Genomic DNA, 15,448 nt, shown 5'->3' on the forward strand with positions numbered 1-15,448 from the left:
ACCCTTCGGTGATTAATGACCGATAGATGCACCTACAGAGGACTGCCTGAAATAACTCGATAATTGCGGGGTTGTCTATTCGTGAATCATCCACATACCGGAAACCAAATCCCGCCCTAATTCGATATATCAAGTCTCCCAAGCAAGTCATCGATTGAATATTCAATGTCAAAAGAAAAAAACCTCAAAATGGCACCCAATAAACTAGCAATCGCCAGCATCTCCCTAAGTCAATACCCAGGCCACACCCTCGACCACAAAATCCGCGCCGCAGCCCAAGCCGGCATCGCAGGAATCGAGATAGTCTACAACGACCTCCTCACATACAGCAAAGCCCAAAACATCCCCATCCATACGGCAGCTCAAAAAATCCACACCCTCTGCCTGGAAACAAACCTCCAAGTCCTCTCCCTAGCCCCCTTCGAAAACTACGAAGGCTCAACAACCCCGCTAAAAGAAAGACTCGCTCTCGCGCAGCACTGGCTCGAACTCGCCCGTCTGCTACACGCACCATACCTACAAGTCCCATCAATCTTCACAGCGGACTGCACCCGCGATGAAAAGACGATCATATCAGACCTCCAGCAGCTAGCCGACCTAGCCAGCTCCAACAAGCCAGTAGTATCAATCGCCTACGAACCGCTGTCCTGGGGAACAAACTGCTCAACCTGGGAAAGCGCCTTGTCAATCGTGCAGCGGGTCGACCGTCCGAATTTCGGACTGTGTATGGATACCTTCCATGAAGGGACGCGTTTGTGGGGGGGATAATGCTTCGCCGACGGGAGTGCAGATGGATGCGGAGACGAAGCTGCGGGATTCGCTGAGGAGGTTTGTGCGGGATTGTCCGCGAGAGAAGATCTTCTATGTGCAGCTTTCTGATGCGGAGAGGTTCGAACCGCCTTATTCGTTGGCGCATCCGTGGGCTTTGCCTGGTGAGGCGAAGGAGTTTACTTGGTCGAAGCATGCGAGGCCTTTTCCTTTGGAGGTTGAGTTTGGGGCGTATTTGCCTGTTGTGGAGATTGCTCGGGCGTGGATTGTTGAGGTTGGGTTTGAGGGGTGGGTTTCTATGGAGGTTTTTGATCGGAATATGAGGGATGGGAGGGTTAGTCCTGAGATGGCGGCGAAGAGGGGCGTTGAGGCCTGGAGGAAGGTTCAGATTGAGATGGAGAGCAAGTCGAGGATTTGAGCTGGGCTTTCTGTTGACGGGTGTATATGGGAATAAGTTGAGGGTAGATGGATATTATCATCAAATGCATCCAGTTCGATTCTCTGAGAGCTGGGGTTTTGACTATATTCAAGTCTAAAACTATGCATATCTGCAAAACATAAAACAAGCACGCCACAAATGATCCGAGAGTCTTCCAAAAGGGTATAGTATATCTGTTGAATATTCAAACAATGTGTAAATTCGTGATTGGGACGCCGCGAGAGCGCATGCTGTATCTTCTCTTGACTCCGATGCCGCTTGCATGGCGTAGGAGTTCATATGTTTCATCTCCGCCGCCGACCATTACCATGCTGATGAGGTAATTTCGTGGAATGCCGCTGGCTGTCATTTGGGCTTCGTCGAGGTGTGGACGGATGAGAGTGGACTCGGCGCGGACGGCAGCGAGGGCAGAGCGAGACCCGGGTTGACTCGTTGACTCTTTCTTCTGCTCGCCGAAGTCGTGTGGTGGCAAGTCGTCATATGAGACGACGACAACCAGCTTCAGCGCGGATCGTGTTGGTCTGTATGCCGGAATGTTGCGTAGCTTTTCCGAGAAAGTGCAGCCACCACGTTTAATTACAAGGACTTCGTGGTTATGGGCAACCTCCCGAAGAATTCGCTCGTCGCAGAGCTCGTCCGCGAAGTATATACTTGACCACGACAGGCGGTCTGTGGATGGGCTGCCGAGCAAGGACATGGTAACTGCATCTTCAATATCCGGAAGAGGGCTGGCCCCAATGCCTGTAGCGATAGCAGCGGGGAGACTCAGCCTGAGTGGAGCAGGTTCGGTCCGTTCATTGTGAAGCAAAGACGACACCGAGTGCATCAGAGACGACAGCATGGCCCTTACGGTTGAGTCCGGGGAGTCAACAATTGCGGCATCGTCGACCGAAGAGGCGGGGCTGTGGCCTCCGAGACGGGGCTCTGGCGGGTGTGGACTCTCTGGTTGAGGTGTTTCATCTCGTGGATGAGCCGAATCATTGCGTCGGCGAGAGGGCTCTGGGAGAACGTCAATGACGAGGTCAAGCATGGCATTGTCGCGAACACGGGTGAAATTCGGATCATATGGATCGACGACATCAAAGGTGATTTGGCGAGAGAGATATACCTTCTCATCTTTGCCCAAGGGCACATTGTTGATCACCTGCACCCGGTACCCGTCTTCCTCCTCCCCAGTCGTGGGCGTCGGAATATCTAACCGTACATCTTGAACCATACTCAACCGGAGTCCTCCAATAGTTTTCACCAGTACCCCGTCTCGGACACGTTCCAGCGCTCCAGGGCCCATGTTTACGCCGCCTGGCAGCGATGGGAAAGAGATGTCGAGCGTGGGCCGAACGGCCATAGGGGCGCTGGTAGCGTTGAACGGAACCAGCTGAGGCGGCAACGTCCACGGGTAGAATGTGTAATTGGTTGGTGATGAAAGGTCAGACACAAAGACACTCTGATGTCCAGGCGAGTCTTCCAAAATAGGACCTGCCGCCACTCCTCGATCAGGCATCAGATCCAGGCGTGCCAGGTTGGCAGCATGAAAAATGTCTGTTCGGGACGCAGTGGAGGACACGCCGAAGAATGGAGAGGGAATAATTTGACATACTCCCTCGGCGATGTCCTGGCCCTGAGTTGGGATTTGCTGCTGGTGCGGCGTGGATGCCGATTTTCTCGGGATGATGAGAGGATGGCCTTCGGTGTTGAAAACCCAGGGGGCATCAACCTTGTTCAAGGGATGGTCCTGATCAAACAGCAGATATAGGTATTTGGCTGTCTCTCCAATGAAGAAACTCTCCATCCGGTCAATAAGCTCCCCAGTCAGGACATTCCGAATACCAGCCCAGCCACACTTGGTCCAGCAACGACGCTTGAGGTCGCTGAGAACCATCTCTCCGACATGCAGGTACCAAGGATCTTGAGTCGCCCGGTAAATGTAGTAGTTGGACTCGATGAACTCGGGCCGACCTCCGTACCACGGCATACCGTTGTCGATGTCACCAGTAGCCACGTTCCATCGCTCAGGGATTCCCGAGTAGCGTGTCCAGATTGCGGTAGTCAGCAGATGAATCTGGATAGCTTCATCTACCTTTCCATCCAGGGCAAGAACTCCCGGATAGAAAGCGCTCAGGCTATCGATCCAGAAAGCACGCGTGGCACCGGTAATCACATCCCCTACAATAAGGTGGGGATGTTGATAACCCTCACCTCGGAATAGGTGGCGATTGATCGCGGTATGCGATTCTTCCCAGACTTGTCGGAAGGCCTCAGCGGTATGCTGGTAGTCCGACAGAGGAGCATAGTATGAGTCCAATGCTGCCCAAGGACTATCGGAGTTGAAAGGCAGACGCTCGCCCTCGGACAGGAGAACATAAGCTTTGACGGCATACTCGTAGAAACTGTCAATTCCCGCGCCAATCTACTGACGATTAGTATATGCTTGTACCTGTAAAAAAAGGATCCTGCTTACCCCGGCCCATGGTCCCACCCATTTCCCGGACTCGACATCAATGCCAAATCCAAGTAGTCCAATGTCACTCCGGCGGTTCCAGACTGCCCAAAATGCCCTCTTTCCCAAGTCCTCATACCGCCCATCACCGGTGAGTCGACTCAAGACGGTCAATTCAAGAACTAGACTGCCTGCACCGGCGCTACAAGTTTCAGCGGGCTCAGTCTCCGCATTTTTGGATTTTCGTTTCCCTTCGGTACTTCGGACATTGGTATTTAAAGGCGCATTCTCGTAGAATGGGATCCCGTGGCGCAGGTTGACCCGAGGGTAGGGAAGGCCAGTCTCTGTATAGAATGCAGGAAGCAAACGCTGGGCCAGATCCACAGCAAGCCGAAGCAGTTGGCCATCATATACAAAGCCACTGCCCCATTGAATACCGTGGTCACTTTCTGTAAACATACTTTTATCCCATGCACTGGCGAAGGCAGCTTGTCGTTCTGATGGCTCGTAACCGGTGATGGGTAGCTCGCCGACGGCGAAAAGATGGGCACTGAGTAATCCACCTGAAATACCCGTGGATGTTAGCAGTAAGACATAGTAGCCGGAAATCGAGCAGGGACAGATCGATAAGCCATGAAGGAGAAGAACGCATACCCAGACCCCGAATCACAGTTTCAAACAATTGTACTTTGCTATCCAGATCAAATCCCCTCGACCTCTCACCCTGACCAGCAGGGCCGTCCGAGCCATCGCCATACAGCCTAACGAAGCCCTCGACACCATCCTGGAAATGCGCCAAGGCTCGCTCGCCACTGTCCGGGCTTGAGGACAGGATGGCCAGTGTCGACAAGCTGTCAATCAATGTCAGAGAATAATTCCCTAGCACATCATTGTTCTCTGGGTTCTTCTCGTCGCGAACAAGAGGGCCGCATGTTAGGGCGCGTAATTCGTCTTCGGGAAACGCGTATTGGAGGTAGTTCTCGAAGCCATGGAAGAACATGCGCTCAGTTTCTTGTCTGTAGGAGGACAGGGGTGTATTAGTTGATTTGGATGGCACTCAAGATGACTGAGGGTAGCTATACCTTAGTTCTTTGACTTGGCTGTCTCGCATGCCATGGACGACGGTGAGCCATAACAAGATGGCCCAAACCACCATGCAGGCGGCGCGGAGGTTGAACATCACCCCCGTCGCGTGCGCTTCAAGCAGATCTGAGCGCCGTAGGGGTCATGGGGCGTCAGATGGCCTTTTCTTTTTTTTGTTTAAGCCCTCTCTCCAAAGAGACTTTAATGGGGATGATCACCCTCGGCTTGTTGTGGAGTGGGAAGTTGGGGGGATTCGGCCAGATAAGCCTCTGGGGAATATCTTTTTTTTTGCCCGCTTATTGCATCATCTCCTTACTATACATTGTCTGTACAACTTATAGAAGGTTGGAATATTTATAAAATTACTAGAATGTTTCCTTTTTTTATGTAGATTTTGAACATTTTATTCCATATGTATGTATGTATAGACTTCAAGGGCTATCCTACTATAAACCATGGATACAGTTACAGATACACTATATATCGCATACCATATACCATACTTTTGCCATAGAACACGGTTAATGTACAAAGTCTTGGATTCCAACTCCACGAGGCGACATCCAGCAAGTACACTTAGAATTGAAAAGCGATATCATAAGAGCTCGCCTCGAAACCATCATTTTTGCTGTCTCCAGGGAATCCGACTTGCCCAAGCCATACAGACACATGTAAAGCAAATGCAACTAGACGCTTCAAGAATACATATGTATTTCCTTCAATACCCAACGACTGAGGCCAAACTGTAAGCTCATATATCAGCGGCAGAAGACGCACGAAAAACACGGGGTTTCTTACAACTCACAATTCCCCTATTCACTAAAAGAGACCTTCTCTATTTGCCCAGAAATGTGAGCCTCGACAGTATTGTCCGATCCCAGGTCACAGTTTGCTGATGGCAGAGGGACCGTATAAGCTGGTCCAGCGATGATATGGTAAGCAGGGCCCTTCGGATTCTTGTATTCACGGCGAAATGCCAAAATCATTTTGGCTATGCAGTAAAGTTGTAGGCATAGCATAAGAAATTGGAGAACAAGCAGGGTATATCGAATGGGGCTGGGGAAGTGGAAATTGGTATCTGCGTTACTGAGGTTAGTAACGAAGCTCTTAAGCAACTCGCGTAGGTTGTAGTATTCGACGTAAGACTCACAAAAGAGATAAATTCCCGAGCTGGCGATAAAAAAGCGGTCACCCCGAAAGTGCCATTTTTTGCATTCTGGCTCGACATATTTGACGAAAGAGAGCTGGCGGTACATGACGGTGTTGCCGGCGAGGGCCTCCACCTGGCAGTAGGAAGGGTCTCCAGGAGCATACCCTGGAACGGACATTTTGCAGTACTTGAAGAGTTGGTTTGAGGTGGAAGAAAGGAAAAAGAAGAACAAAAGAAGAGGGTGAAGGAAGATGTCAAGAGTTGAGTTACTCGGAAGTTGAATACTTCATGTTTTAGGAAACTACATGACCTACATACTACGTATGTATATATTTAAGCTTCATCCAGATTGGTGAACGGAAGAGAGAAAAGCTAGATATTCGAGAACCTCAAGATACCTTGAGAAAGCAAATAAAACTACAGAAGAGAGATTCAAAGAGACAACCACTTGAAATATGCCAGAGAATTGTAGCGAATTACATCTTTCTCCCTAATAAAAGTTGAAACAAGAAACAAGCTACGGAATCTCTGAGACGGTAATGCAACAACTTCATCCACAGTTTCAGTTCCCGTAAGATGAGCAAGGACAATAGGATGGCCATCATCGTACCCATTGCAGCGCTAAAGACTGCGATGATTGAGATAGTTCCTATGACGGAGTTAGTAACGAGGAGCTTATGAGATTCCCACTGGAGTCCAAGAGCACCTTTAAGGCTATGCTGCAGATCATACAGTGTGTGCACGTTTTCTCTGGCTCCGATTGGATTCTTAGGGTGTGGTGAAAAGAATTGAAGGACAAAATTCAGTTGCAGAATGGAAATTGAAGGAATGTAAGAAATATGGAGAGAAGCAATGTATATATCTGCCATAGTTGGGGGGGACGCAAGTATGTAATATTGGACTCGTTTTCATGACTTTTGTTGCCGGCCATCAGACCAACGACGCCAAAAGCAATAGACTTTGAAGCCGATCAACAGGGCCTGAAAGGACGCCATCGTGTATAATGCGGCGTACTGTCCAGCAAATAATAAGAGAAGCGCTATAAAGGGGTTAGCAAGGGACTCGAGTCGCATGCACATAATTGGCTTACTGGAGACAGAGAGAGGAAACAAGATCATGCCGCCGATTTCGAGGCGTCTTGACCATTTTTCTGACTCTGATGGCATGTTTGAGGTGAGGTGCAAAGAGGAAGGAGTTTCTGAGGGCTCGCTGCAGAGGATTTGGATTTTGCAGTCATCTGGCATTGGGATGAAATCGCGCTGAGCCATGATACTCTGGATGGAATAAAGAATTTAGGAATTAAATCGAGTGGTCAAGATGAAGTTCAGTTGACGTGGAAAGGTGGAAGTTAAAACTTCAAAGAGCAGAGGTTCACTCCGAATAGGTGACCAGGCATCTAAAAAGAATATTGGAGAAGATATTGGAGTATTGGAAAACGGGCATAGTAGTCCACCGGTCTTCAATATTATTTTGATCTGGCTGGATATAGATTGTCCAACTCCTACGGAGTACATCATCCCTAGTCAGCCTAGTATGGATGCATAAGACTCTTCTTGTAGATAGCCAGGTATACCCAAGAGCAGGATTACTTTGAAATTTATTCTTATTGTACAATTCATATATCCGGATGCGTAGCCGGGCAAGTCACGACCTCTGGAAGCCAGAAGATAGATGCTCTCTGACGTGATAGCACAAGCGTCCAGATCGGGAACGGATGCGCATGGCATGTTTGAAAAAATGAAATTGACGCCCGCTGATCTTCATTAAAACATTAATACCTATCATATATGCTTATTTGCCCAGCTCTCCAAGCATCAGATTCCGATCGGAGGAACAAGAAACGACTGTGACCATGTTAGAAATCGTGGGGTTTGCTTGCAAACAGGGTATATACTCACTGATTGGCTCATCATTGGGAGAGAAGCGGACGTCGTTGACAGTGCCCTTATGACCGGGAAGTTTGTACAGCAATTTACCAGTCTTGGCCTCCCAAACAACCACACTTCGATCACCACTGCCTGCAGCAATCTTCTCGCCCTTGGGATCCCAGCTGGAACGGATGAGGTTCTTCTCCAGTCCGACAGGAGCACCATCGTAGGTCTTCACCTGCCGGTTGGTAGGGGCAAAGGGACGAATGTCCCATGTGCGAACAGTAGAGTCGTGGGAGTTCGACAGCAAAGTCTGCGAGTCAGGCGAGATTTGTAGCGATGTGATGGTATCTGTGTGTCCGGTCATCGAGTAGACTATAGCCTTCTTCCGAATATCCCAGGCGTGGATTGTGTTGTCAATGCCTCCACTGTAGATCTCATTACCCGCTTCGGACAATGCCACTGCGGTGATAGGGAGTTCAGTCTGGAGGTAGTCCAGAGCATCCTTTTGCCGAGGATCCCAGATGCCGATGGACCCATCATCACTGCCACTCACTAGAAGCTCCTGTCCTCTTTTGCTGATATCGAGACAGTTGATGATCTCTTCATGGCCCACGTGACGGCGTACTCGTTCCCCAGTCTCGACATCCCAGCTTCCGAGGGTCATGTCTGCGGATGCTGAGAACAGTGCCCGCGAATCGCGTGACCACTGAAGATCCAACACAGCTCCCCGGTGACCTGTCAATTGGCCGTAGTTTTCGCATTGTCCGTATGTATTCCATAGTACTATTCAAGAGATCTCGATTAGTATCATAGTCGGCGGCTGCGTTCCCGGATAAAGATGAAACATACAGATGGAACGATCCATCGCTCCGGATGCCATATGTTGGGCGGTAGGGTCGAATCGAACTGCAAACACTTCACCAGAGTGGCCTTGTAGGTTTCTTCTATTAGCGCGTGTATAGAGACAAATTGGCGACAGTGTCTTACCCGTGAGCTCCATGATAGGAGCATCCAAACCACTTGTGCGAGGAACCTGTAGACTCGAATTAGCTGGTTATATTCTGTGAATGCCCTTTGAGCTTCGGGGGCAATGTTCGCGCATACAGATTGAATGAGGGCTCCATTTTGCGAGGAGCCCTTCACAAGCTCGGTTCCTGCGTTTTCGGCGGCCTTATTCCGCTTGACCACGAGCTGGTGCGAGGTCCCCAAAGCCCTCTGGAGCAGGGCGCTTTTCACCAGACATTGTCACAGCAAGCACCTCGGTGAATTTGGGGAGTGAAAGAATTGATTGGTGACCAATCGCGACTTAGGGCGAAAGTAGTGGAGAGCAAAAGTTCTGGGCGAGAAGCTGCGGGAAGAACGATAATCCCACCTGGGCTCGGCGGTGAGCGGACTGTGTCCGGTGGACGAGAACGGCCACGGAGACTTGCTCTGTGTTGGGCTATTTTTGTCTGGCAGAAAATAACACGGTGATTTACCCCACTCACCAAGCACCACCTATACCAATTGGAAGGCGGAGAGAAAGTCGGTAAGAAAAATAATCCAATTAAAGCGAAGCTCAGAATGGTCGGTCTCGCTTGCTGTATAGATTGTGTACAATCAGCAACTCCAACAATTGCGGACTCCCCACAATCACCCTGATCAACAGTTGACTGTCACATTTACCTGTGCTTGTCTGGACACTATTCATTTTCCTATTTTACCAACAACCGATTACCAACAACCGACTTATCAGCTATAGCTTATTCCCAAAGATGTCGTCAACGAAAACCTCAAGAATAGGAGAAGAGTAGGTCGACTCCCAAGAGTCAGATGCCTTATCCAGTGGACTTTCTATTAATCAATGGCCTTCGAATAGAATATGGAAGTCAGTATGCCCCAGTGCCCGCTTACTGGGACCAACATGCAATGACCAATGGATTTCGCTGTATCTCCGTCCTCGAACCCAAACTAATCGGCTTTCTTCACATGCGCAGAACAAGAGTCGATAAAGTCAACGCAGAGCTGGTCACATTAACCTACGGAACAATTGTCGCACAATTATGCCAAGACTACGATAGCAACTACCAGGATGTCAACAAGCAGTTGGACAAAATGGGATACAATATCGGAATGCGACTCATTGAAGACTTCCTGGCCAAATCAGGTGTCGGCCGATGCGCCAACTTCCGGGAGACAGCTGATATGATCGCGAAGGTGGGAATCACTCTAGGATATGAAGATAATAAAACTATGATAACTGACACTCCGAACAGGTTGGCTTTAAGATCTTCCTGAACGTCACACCTACAGTCACGAACTGGACGAGTGACAACACCCAGTTCTCCCTTATCTTTGAAGACAACCCCTTGGCGGACTTTGTGGAGCTTCCGGATGATGGGCGGGCCCAGGATGAGCTATGGTTCTCCAATATTTTGTGTGGCGTCCTCCGAGGGTCCCTGGAGATGGTAAGCTACTAGCACCCCGGTCAATTGAGTGGGTTCCCTTGTTCTGGGTCCGATCGCTGACCCGACTTTTAGGTTCAAATGCAGATCGAGGCACACTTTGTCAGTGACGTGCTTCGCGGAGATGATACCACGGAGATGCGGGTCTCCCTCGTACGATACATCGAGGATGAAATGCCACCGGAGGAAGAGTAATGACCCTGCGATATCTTGTGCATTTACACTATTTGAAGAATGGGCGTTTTGGGGTTTCTCATTGGTTACGTTTTTAGGGGGATGGGGTCTTTTTGCCCTTACTCGTCATTATTGCTTCCGATAATCACTCTATTTGTACACCTGTCTTGTAACAAATTAGGCTTTGTGATGTATCCTTGCGCTAAACCACGCGATTTATCACTGGCATAGGTCGATACATTATAAGAATTGATTTTAACTTCAGATCTAGGGACTGGAGAAACTGGGAATAGGGCAAGGTGTGTGGTGGTTGTGAAGTCGTTTGAAGTCGTGATCCATAGAAAATCGCATGATCTCCCTTTTTTCCTTTTTTATATGTGCAGATCCTCGGCGAATCTGCCGCTCAGGAGCTTGATCTGTATGGTCATGACCAGACATGTATTGTAGGGTAAACCTGCAGTTCGGTCAAGTACATATAATTACCCGCGGGCACCTAAATAGCGGTCAACGGAACATCCGAGTTAGTGTATTTGTCAAGTACTGTATGTCATAAACACAACGCCATACCGGTTCTGTACCACTATCTCCGCCCCTCAACTCTTTACAGATCGAATTTCCCTCCTTTCCATCTTTTCTCAACTACCTAGGCAGGATTTTTCCACTTTGATTCTTCTCTCAATTTGTTCAATTCGCCTAGATCGCTTGATCTTTGGTATATTCAACCTTCGTGGTGGTCGTGAAATAGTGGCTTACCCTACTTTTTAGACTCCCGCTGGGATCCATCGCAGGGCCCATCAGGTATCATATCACCCTTCTGACTTTACTTCTTTTCCATTTCTCAATCTGTTCAAACCACCATATTTCCAGTATATATCTTCTGTTCCTTTTTCGCTAAGTCGCTAACTCCGTTTTCTCTTTTGTCGCAGACCGCAAATTCAATGGTTATCAGATCGGTGCATTCCCAGAAATACGCTTGACAGCGCCATCCCCAGCCCCGACCTCCGACTAGGTTGATCCGCTCCGAACAAGCGATTCTCCCGCAGAGCGCAGCGCCTGTCAATGTACGTCCCCCCGGCTCTCTCTCACTGAATCCGTCCTCCTCTTCCCACTGTGAGATCCACATCTCTTAGACTCCCCTTTTATATTCTTAATTTGTTCCCTTTTTCCCGGTTTCTTGTTCTTTGATTTTCTTTGTCTTTGTACACGGGCTTGGTGTTCTCCTGTCCGCGATTCTGCCCGATCGGGTGTCTGGCGCCGCCCCCATACCAACCACCTCACTTGTGCGCTTTTTCCGCCTCCTTGTACCTCCGTCGTCGCCCACCCCCATATAGATTACGCACTTACTCCTACACTTGGTCATTTGAAGCGTTTAATCCTCTGTCAAGCGCTCACCAATCACACTAGTCAGAGACACCTAGCATACTTCGTCTGCGCCTCCCGAGCCTCCATCCTCTCGTTTCTATCCCGTCGCGTGGTTTCTCCGGAAGAAGACGCCTCTGGTTTATCCTGAACCCCCTCATATTTTGCGATCATATAATCGCTTGATTCGCGCTGTTACGTACGCGCTTTGCTCAGCCTGCGAGCCTTCGATATTCCTTCGAAAGCGCTGACCGCTTTGCCTCCGCATCCATTCCCACGCGTCGCTTCTATCACCCCGCGTTAGGCTTGATAGCCTGAGACGGAGGTCGCGCGTCGGAAACTTCATATATCCGATTTGAAAATCTCACGATACCACAGGCAAGGGTGGCTGCAGTTCCACCGTTCGCCACCATGAACCAAATGAATGTTGGGATGAACCCCGGGGCTGGAGGCCCCGTGGTGGAGTTCCTATGATCAACAACGGATCCACGGCTTCTCGTAACGACGGTACTATGAACAACCCCGACGTCATGATCAACAACCTCAACACGTATATCTATGATTACTTTTTGAAGCGTGGGTACCATGACTGCGCCCGCGCTCTCTTGCAAGATGAATCCATCAAACTCAACACCGACAACAACCCCAAGACGAGTCCCGGAAATCGGCGTGATGGGGACGTCAATGGCATGGACCCCGATGCTATGATGACCGATGGGAAGGACGGTGAGAAGATCAAGATTCCAGATGATCTCCCTCGTCCCAATCTTCCCAGCGAAAGCGCCTCCTCATTCCTCCTCGATTGGTTCAGCCTTTTCTGGGAGTTCTTCTGGGCTCAACGCAAGAAGGGAAACAGCAATGATATCAGGCAGTACCTTCAGCACAACCAGGTGTGTGAACAATCGTCTGTATCGAGGATGTGGATCATGGACTAATCCTGAACTTTAGAACTTCATGCGTCTGCGAGAACAACAGCACAATCAGTTCATGAGGCAGCAGCCCATGATGCCAGGCCAGATGAACCAGCTCCGGAGACAGAATGGCATGGTGCCTCCTAACCTGCAGAAAACAGTGCTGCAGAACAACACCACTGGACTGTATGCTCTATCTGAATATATTCTTCCCCATGCGGAGTGTTGAGTTGGGGGTGGACGTGCTGATGGATTTTTTTTTTCTAGCTCACAACAACAACAATTGGCGCAATACCAAAAGAACCAGCAACTGCAGATGATGCAGCAAATGCAACGGGACCCGGACATGGAAATGGCTGGACACCGGCCACAGTCACCAGCGTCCGCCGACAACGCCCCCTCGCCGTCGAAACGCCCACGTCTTGAAGGCGCTGTCAACGGACAGCAGCTGGCACCGAATGGTCGTGGACAGGGACAAGGAATGCCTGGACAGCCCAATCCGCAGGCTATAATGATGCAGAATGGAATGCAGAGGGGAATGACTCCGGCGCAATTCCAGCAGTTCCAGGGACAAGCTGCGCAACAGAAGAATATGCAGGTATATGCTCAAAACTTGGCCCTTCATCACTCTCGCTCAGCATCGAATTCCCAGGGTATCCCGAATGGTGGCATGATGAATCCCGGTGTTATGGCAAACCAGGCGGATCTGGTACCGATGCCGGATGGCCAAGGAATGTATCCCATGGCCGGTGGTCCTGAGTACTACGGTGCAAACGGTCAACTCGCCCAGGTCCGACCCGGTAATTTACAGACACCTGGCAGTCAGCATGGTAACCATGCTCTTCAAGATTATCAGATGCAGCTTATGCTGCTTGAACAGCAGAATAAGCGGCGCTTGATGATGGCTCGTCAAGAGCAGGATAGCATGGCCCGCGCTGACGGCCAGCCCCCGATGCCCGGCCAGGGAGTTTTGCCGCCAGGCACTTCCCCGGGTAGCAGGGCGGGCACGTCCCCCAATCCTAGCGACCAAATGAAACGAGGCACGCCTAAGATGCCTCCGACTGGACTTCCAGGGTCGCCAAGCGCCGGCGATATGTCCCAGCGTGGATCACCTGGGTCCATGAACCTCAACGGTGCTCCGATGCCCCCAGACATGGCGGCTCAGTTCTTCCCGGGACCGAATATGCGACCTCCTAGTTCTAACCCTGCCTTCACTGGAGCTCAAATGGGCCAGCCGATTCCAGCCAATGCCGGCCAGCGTATGCCTAGTGGACAATGGCAGCCAGGGCAACCCCAGATGCCTCCGCAGCATTCACCTGCGAACCAGCCCCAGGCTGGAACCCCGCAGGAACGAAGCGCGATGCCTCCGCCTTCGGCGCCGCCTGTCACGGGTCCTAACGCTGGTCGTGGCCAGCCGGCGTCTCCTCAGACTGCTGGTAACGCGCCACCAACGCCCCAACAGGCTACCAAGGCTGCACCAAAGGGCAAGAAGGAAACTAAGGACACCCGCAAGGTTTGTATACCCTCAAATGGTGTTGTGATCTTTGTATCCGCTAACTTGAATTCAAGCGACCCAACAAGAAGCAAGCTGCCGCTGCTGCTGCCAGTGCAGCCGCAGGCGCGACTCCATCCACCGAAGCCGCAGAGCCACCGACCCCATCGACTCCCGTCACGCCGCAGCACCCTAACTCGTTCAATCCTAAGAATGGAGCGAATGGAGTGAACGGGCCAGCTCAACCGGCACAGCCTACCTCGGCACCTGCTCCTCAGACCATGGTGCAGCCCCCCCTGACCAACAGCAATCCTTCACCGACCTCAGCATTCCTGATGTATGTTCTTTCCACCTCTGTGTCTCCTACTAGTATGCATTTACTGACTCTTATCAAAGGCTTCCGCATTCAACCTTGACTTCAGCGCACTGGAAAATCCAGACATTCTGGAGAACTTTGACTTTGACACATTCCTCAACACGGATGCCGATGCCACTGGATTTGGGTTTGATCCCAGCATATCCTATTCGGGTGATGGTGTTGAGACAGGTGCTGGTGACAGCCTGTGAACGTGTAAAAGTCTTGACGGTCCTTCAGGTGCTTCACCTCCGATATACCCTTGTTTGTACATTTGATCATTGCTCTAGTGCGTTTTCGCGGATACTCGACCTGTTCTGTTTTATTCTCTCCCAATTTATCTGGATATGTGTGTTTCTGCGCATGTGCTGTTGTGAGATTGGCGTTGGGTGTACCTTGTTCATCGCATCCTCTCCTATCCCCTCCCCTTGCTCGTCCTAGGAAGCCAGCATCCTCCAACCGATACCAAGGGACTGCTTGGACGGGGGCACTTCTGTATTCGAGATTAGTGCACTGTGACCTACGAGTTTTCTTGGCTTCTCTTCCTTTCTTTCTATTATTACTATTATTACTTGTGGATGTGGTTACTTAATTCCTTGCTTTGCCTTGTCTGTACGGGCGACGTTGATACCTCTCAGTATGAAGTCCAGTTCCCTATGGCTGATCCAGTGCACTTTTATCCTTTCATTTCCAACGATTTGCTTTTCTTTTCTTTTCTTTTCTTTTCTTCTTTTGTCACTCATCTTCTTCTCTCTTTTGATCCATCTCGAACAATCTTCCAACAAATGCCGGCCGTTTTTTCATTTCATTTTGTCTTTTGCTACCAGTATCACTGGTAGTGGACTCTTTCCACCTCTCTACTTCTCTCCAGGCTATAGAGCCTGTGGTTTCCTACTCTTTCCTTCTCTTTTTCTTCTCTCTACACTTTGCCTGTACTCTTGGATCAGACCCGGATATCCCCCAAC

The 15,448-nt window shown here is 50.1% G+C and overlaps 6 protein-coding genes across 6 annotated transcripts; 3 read left to right on the top strand and 3 right to left on the bottom strand.

Moving 5' to 3' along the window:
* Positions 1–189: 189 nt before the first annotated feature.
* On the top strand, positions 190–1,186 carry N7519_006355 (sugar phosphate isomerase/epimerase family protein; the record flags this gene model as incomplete). Its single annotated transcript, XM_057293131.1, has 2 exons — positions 190–724; positions 786–1,186. The coding sequence occupies 2 exons, from the start codon at positions 190–192 to the stop codon at positions 1,184–1,186; spliced, it is 936 nt and encodes a 311-aa protein (XP_057147942.1).
* A 205-nt stretch (positions 1,187–1,391) lies between these two features.
* On the bottom strand, positions 1,392–6,055 carry N7519_006356 (glycoside hydrolase family 47 protein; the record flags this gene model as incomplete). The annotated part of the gene is made up of 5 exons (XM_057293132.1): positions 1,392–3,614; positions 3,666–4,207; positions 4,299–4,660; positions 4,727–4,853; positions 5,878–6,055. The coding sequence occupies 5 exons, from the start codon at positions 6,053–6,055 to the stop codon at positions 1,392–1,394; spliced, it is 3,432 nt and encodes a 1,143-aa protein (XP_057147943.1).
* Positions 6,056–6,785: 730 nt separating this feature from the next.
* Positions 6,786–7,145, bottom strand: N7519_006357 (uncharacterized protein; the record flags this gene model as incomplete). The annotated part of the gene is made up of 2 exons (XM_057293133.1): positions 6,786–6,916; positions 6,968–7,145. The coding sequence occupies 2 exons, from the start codon at positions 7,143–7,145 to the stop codon at positions 6,786–6,788; spliced, it is 309 nt and encodes a 102-aa protein (XP_057147944.1).
* Positions 7,146–7,668: 523 nt separating this feature from the next.
* Positions 7,669–8,628, bottom strand: N7519_006358 (WD40 repeat domain-containing protein; the record flags this gene model as incomplete). Its single annotated transcript, XM_057293134.1, has 3 exons — positions 7,669–7,721; positions 7,776–8,531; positions 8,598–8,628. The coding sequence occupies 3 exons, from the start codon at positions 8,626–8,628 to the stop codon at positions 7,669–7,671; spliced, it is 840 nt and encodes a 279-aa protein (XP_057147945.1).
* Positions 8,629–9,656: 1,028 nt separating this feature from the next.
* N7519_006359 (TRAPP complex core subunit BET3) lies at positions 9,657–10,387 on the top strand (the record flags this gene model as incomplete). Its single annotated transcript, XM_057293135.1, has 3 exons — positions 9,657–9,944; positions 10,004–10,195; positions 10,268–10,387. The coding sequence occupies 3 exons, from the start codon at positions 9,657–9,659 to the stop codon at positions 10,385–10,387; spliced, it is 600 nt and encodes a 199-aa protein (XP_057147946.1).
* Positions 10,388–12,105: 1,718 nt separating this feature from the next.
* Positions 12,106–14,846, top strand: somA (putative cAMP-dependent protein kinase pathway protein (Som1); the record flags this gene model as incomplete). The annotated part of the gene is made up of 5 exons (XM_057293136.1): positions 12,106–12,615; positions 12,674–12,822; positions 12,904–14,149; positions 14,206–14,469; positions 14,525–14,846. Coding segments are annotated over 5 exons (2,340 nt in total), but the record flags the coding sequence as incomplete, so codon positions are not given.
* Between the last annotated feature and the right edge of the window lie 602 nt (positions 14,847–15,448).

This window comes from Penicillium mononematosum, assembly GCF_028829835.1.
Source record: "Penicillium mononematosum strain IBT 11891 chromosome Unknown utg000003l:1.0-8172316.0:1.0-8177699.0, whole genome shotgun sequence".
Lineage (NCBI taxonomy): Eukaryota > Fungi > Ascomycota > Eurotiomycetes > Eurotiales > Aspergillaceae > Penicillium > Penicillium mononematosum.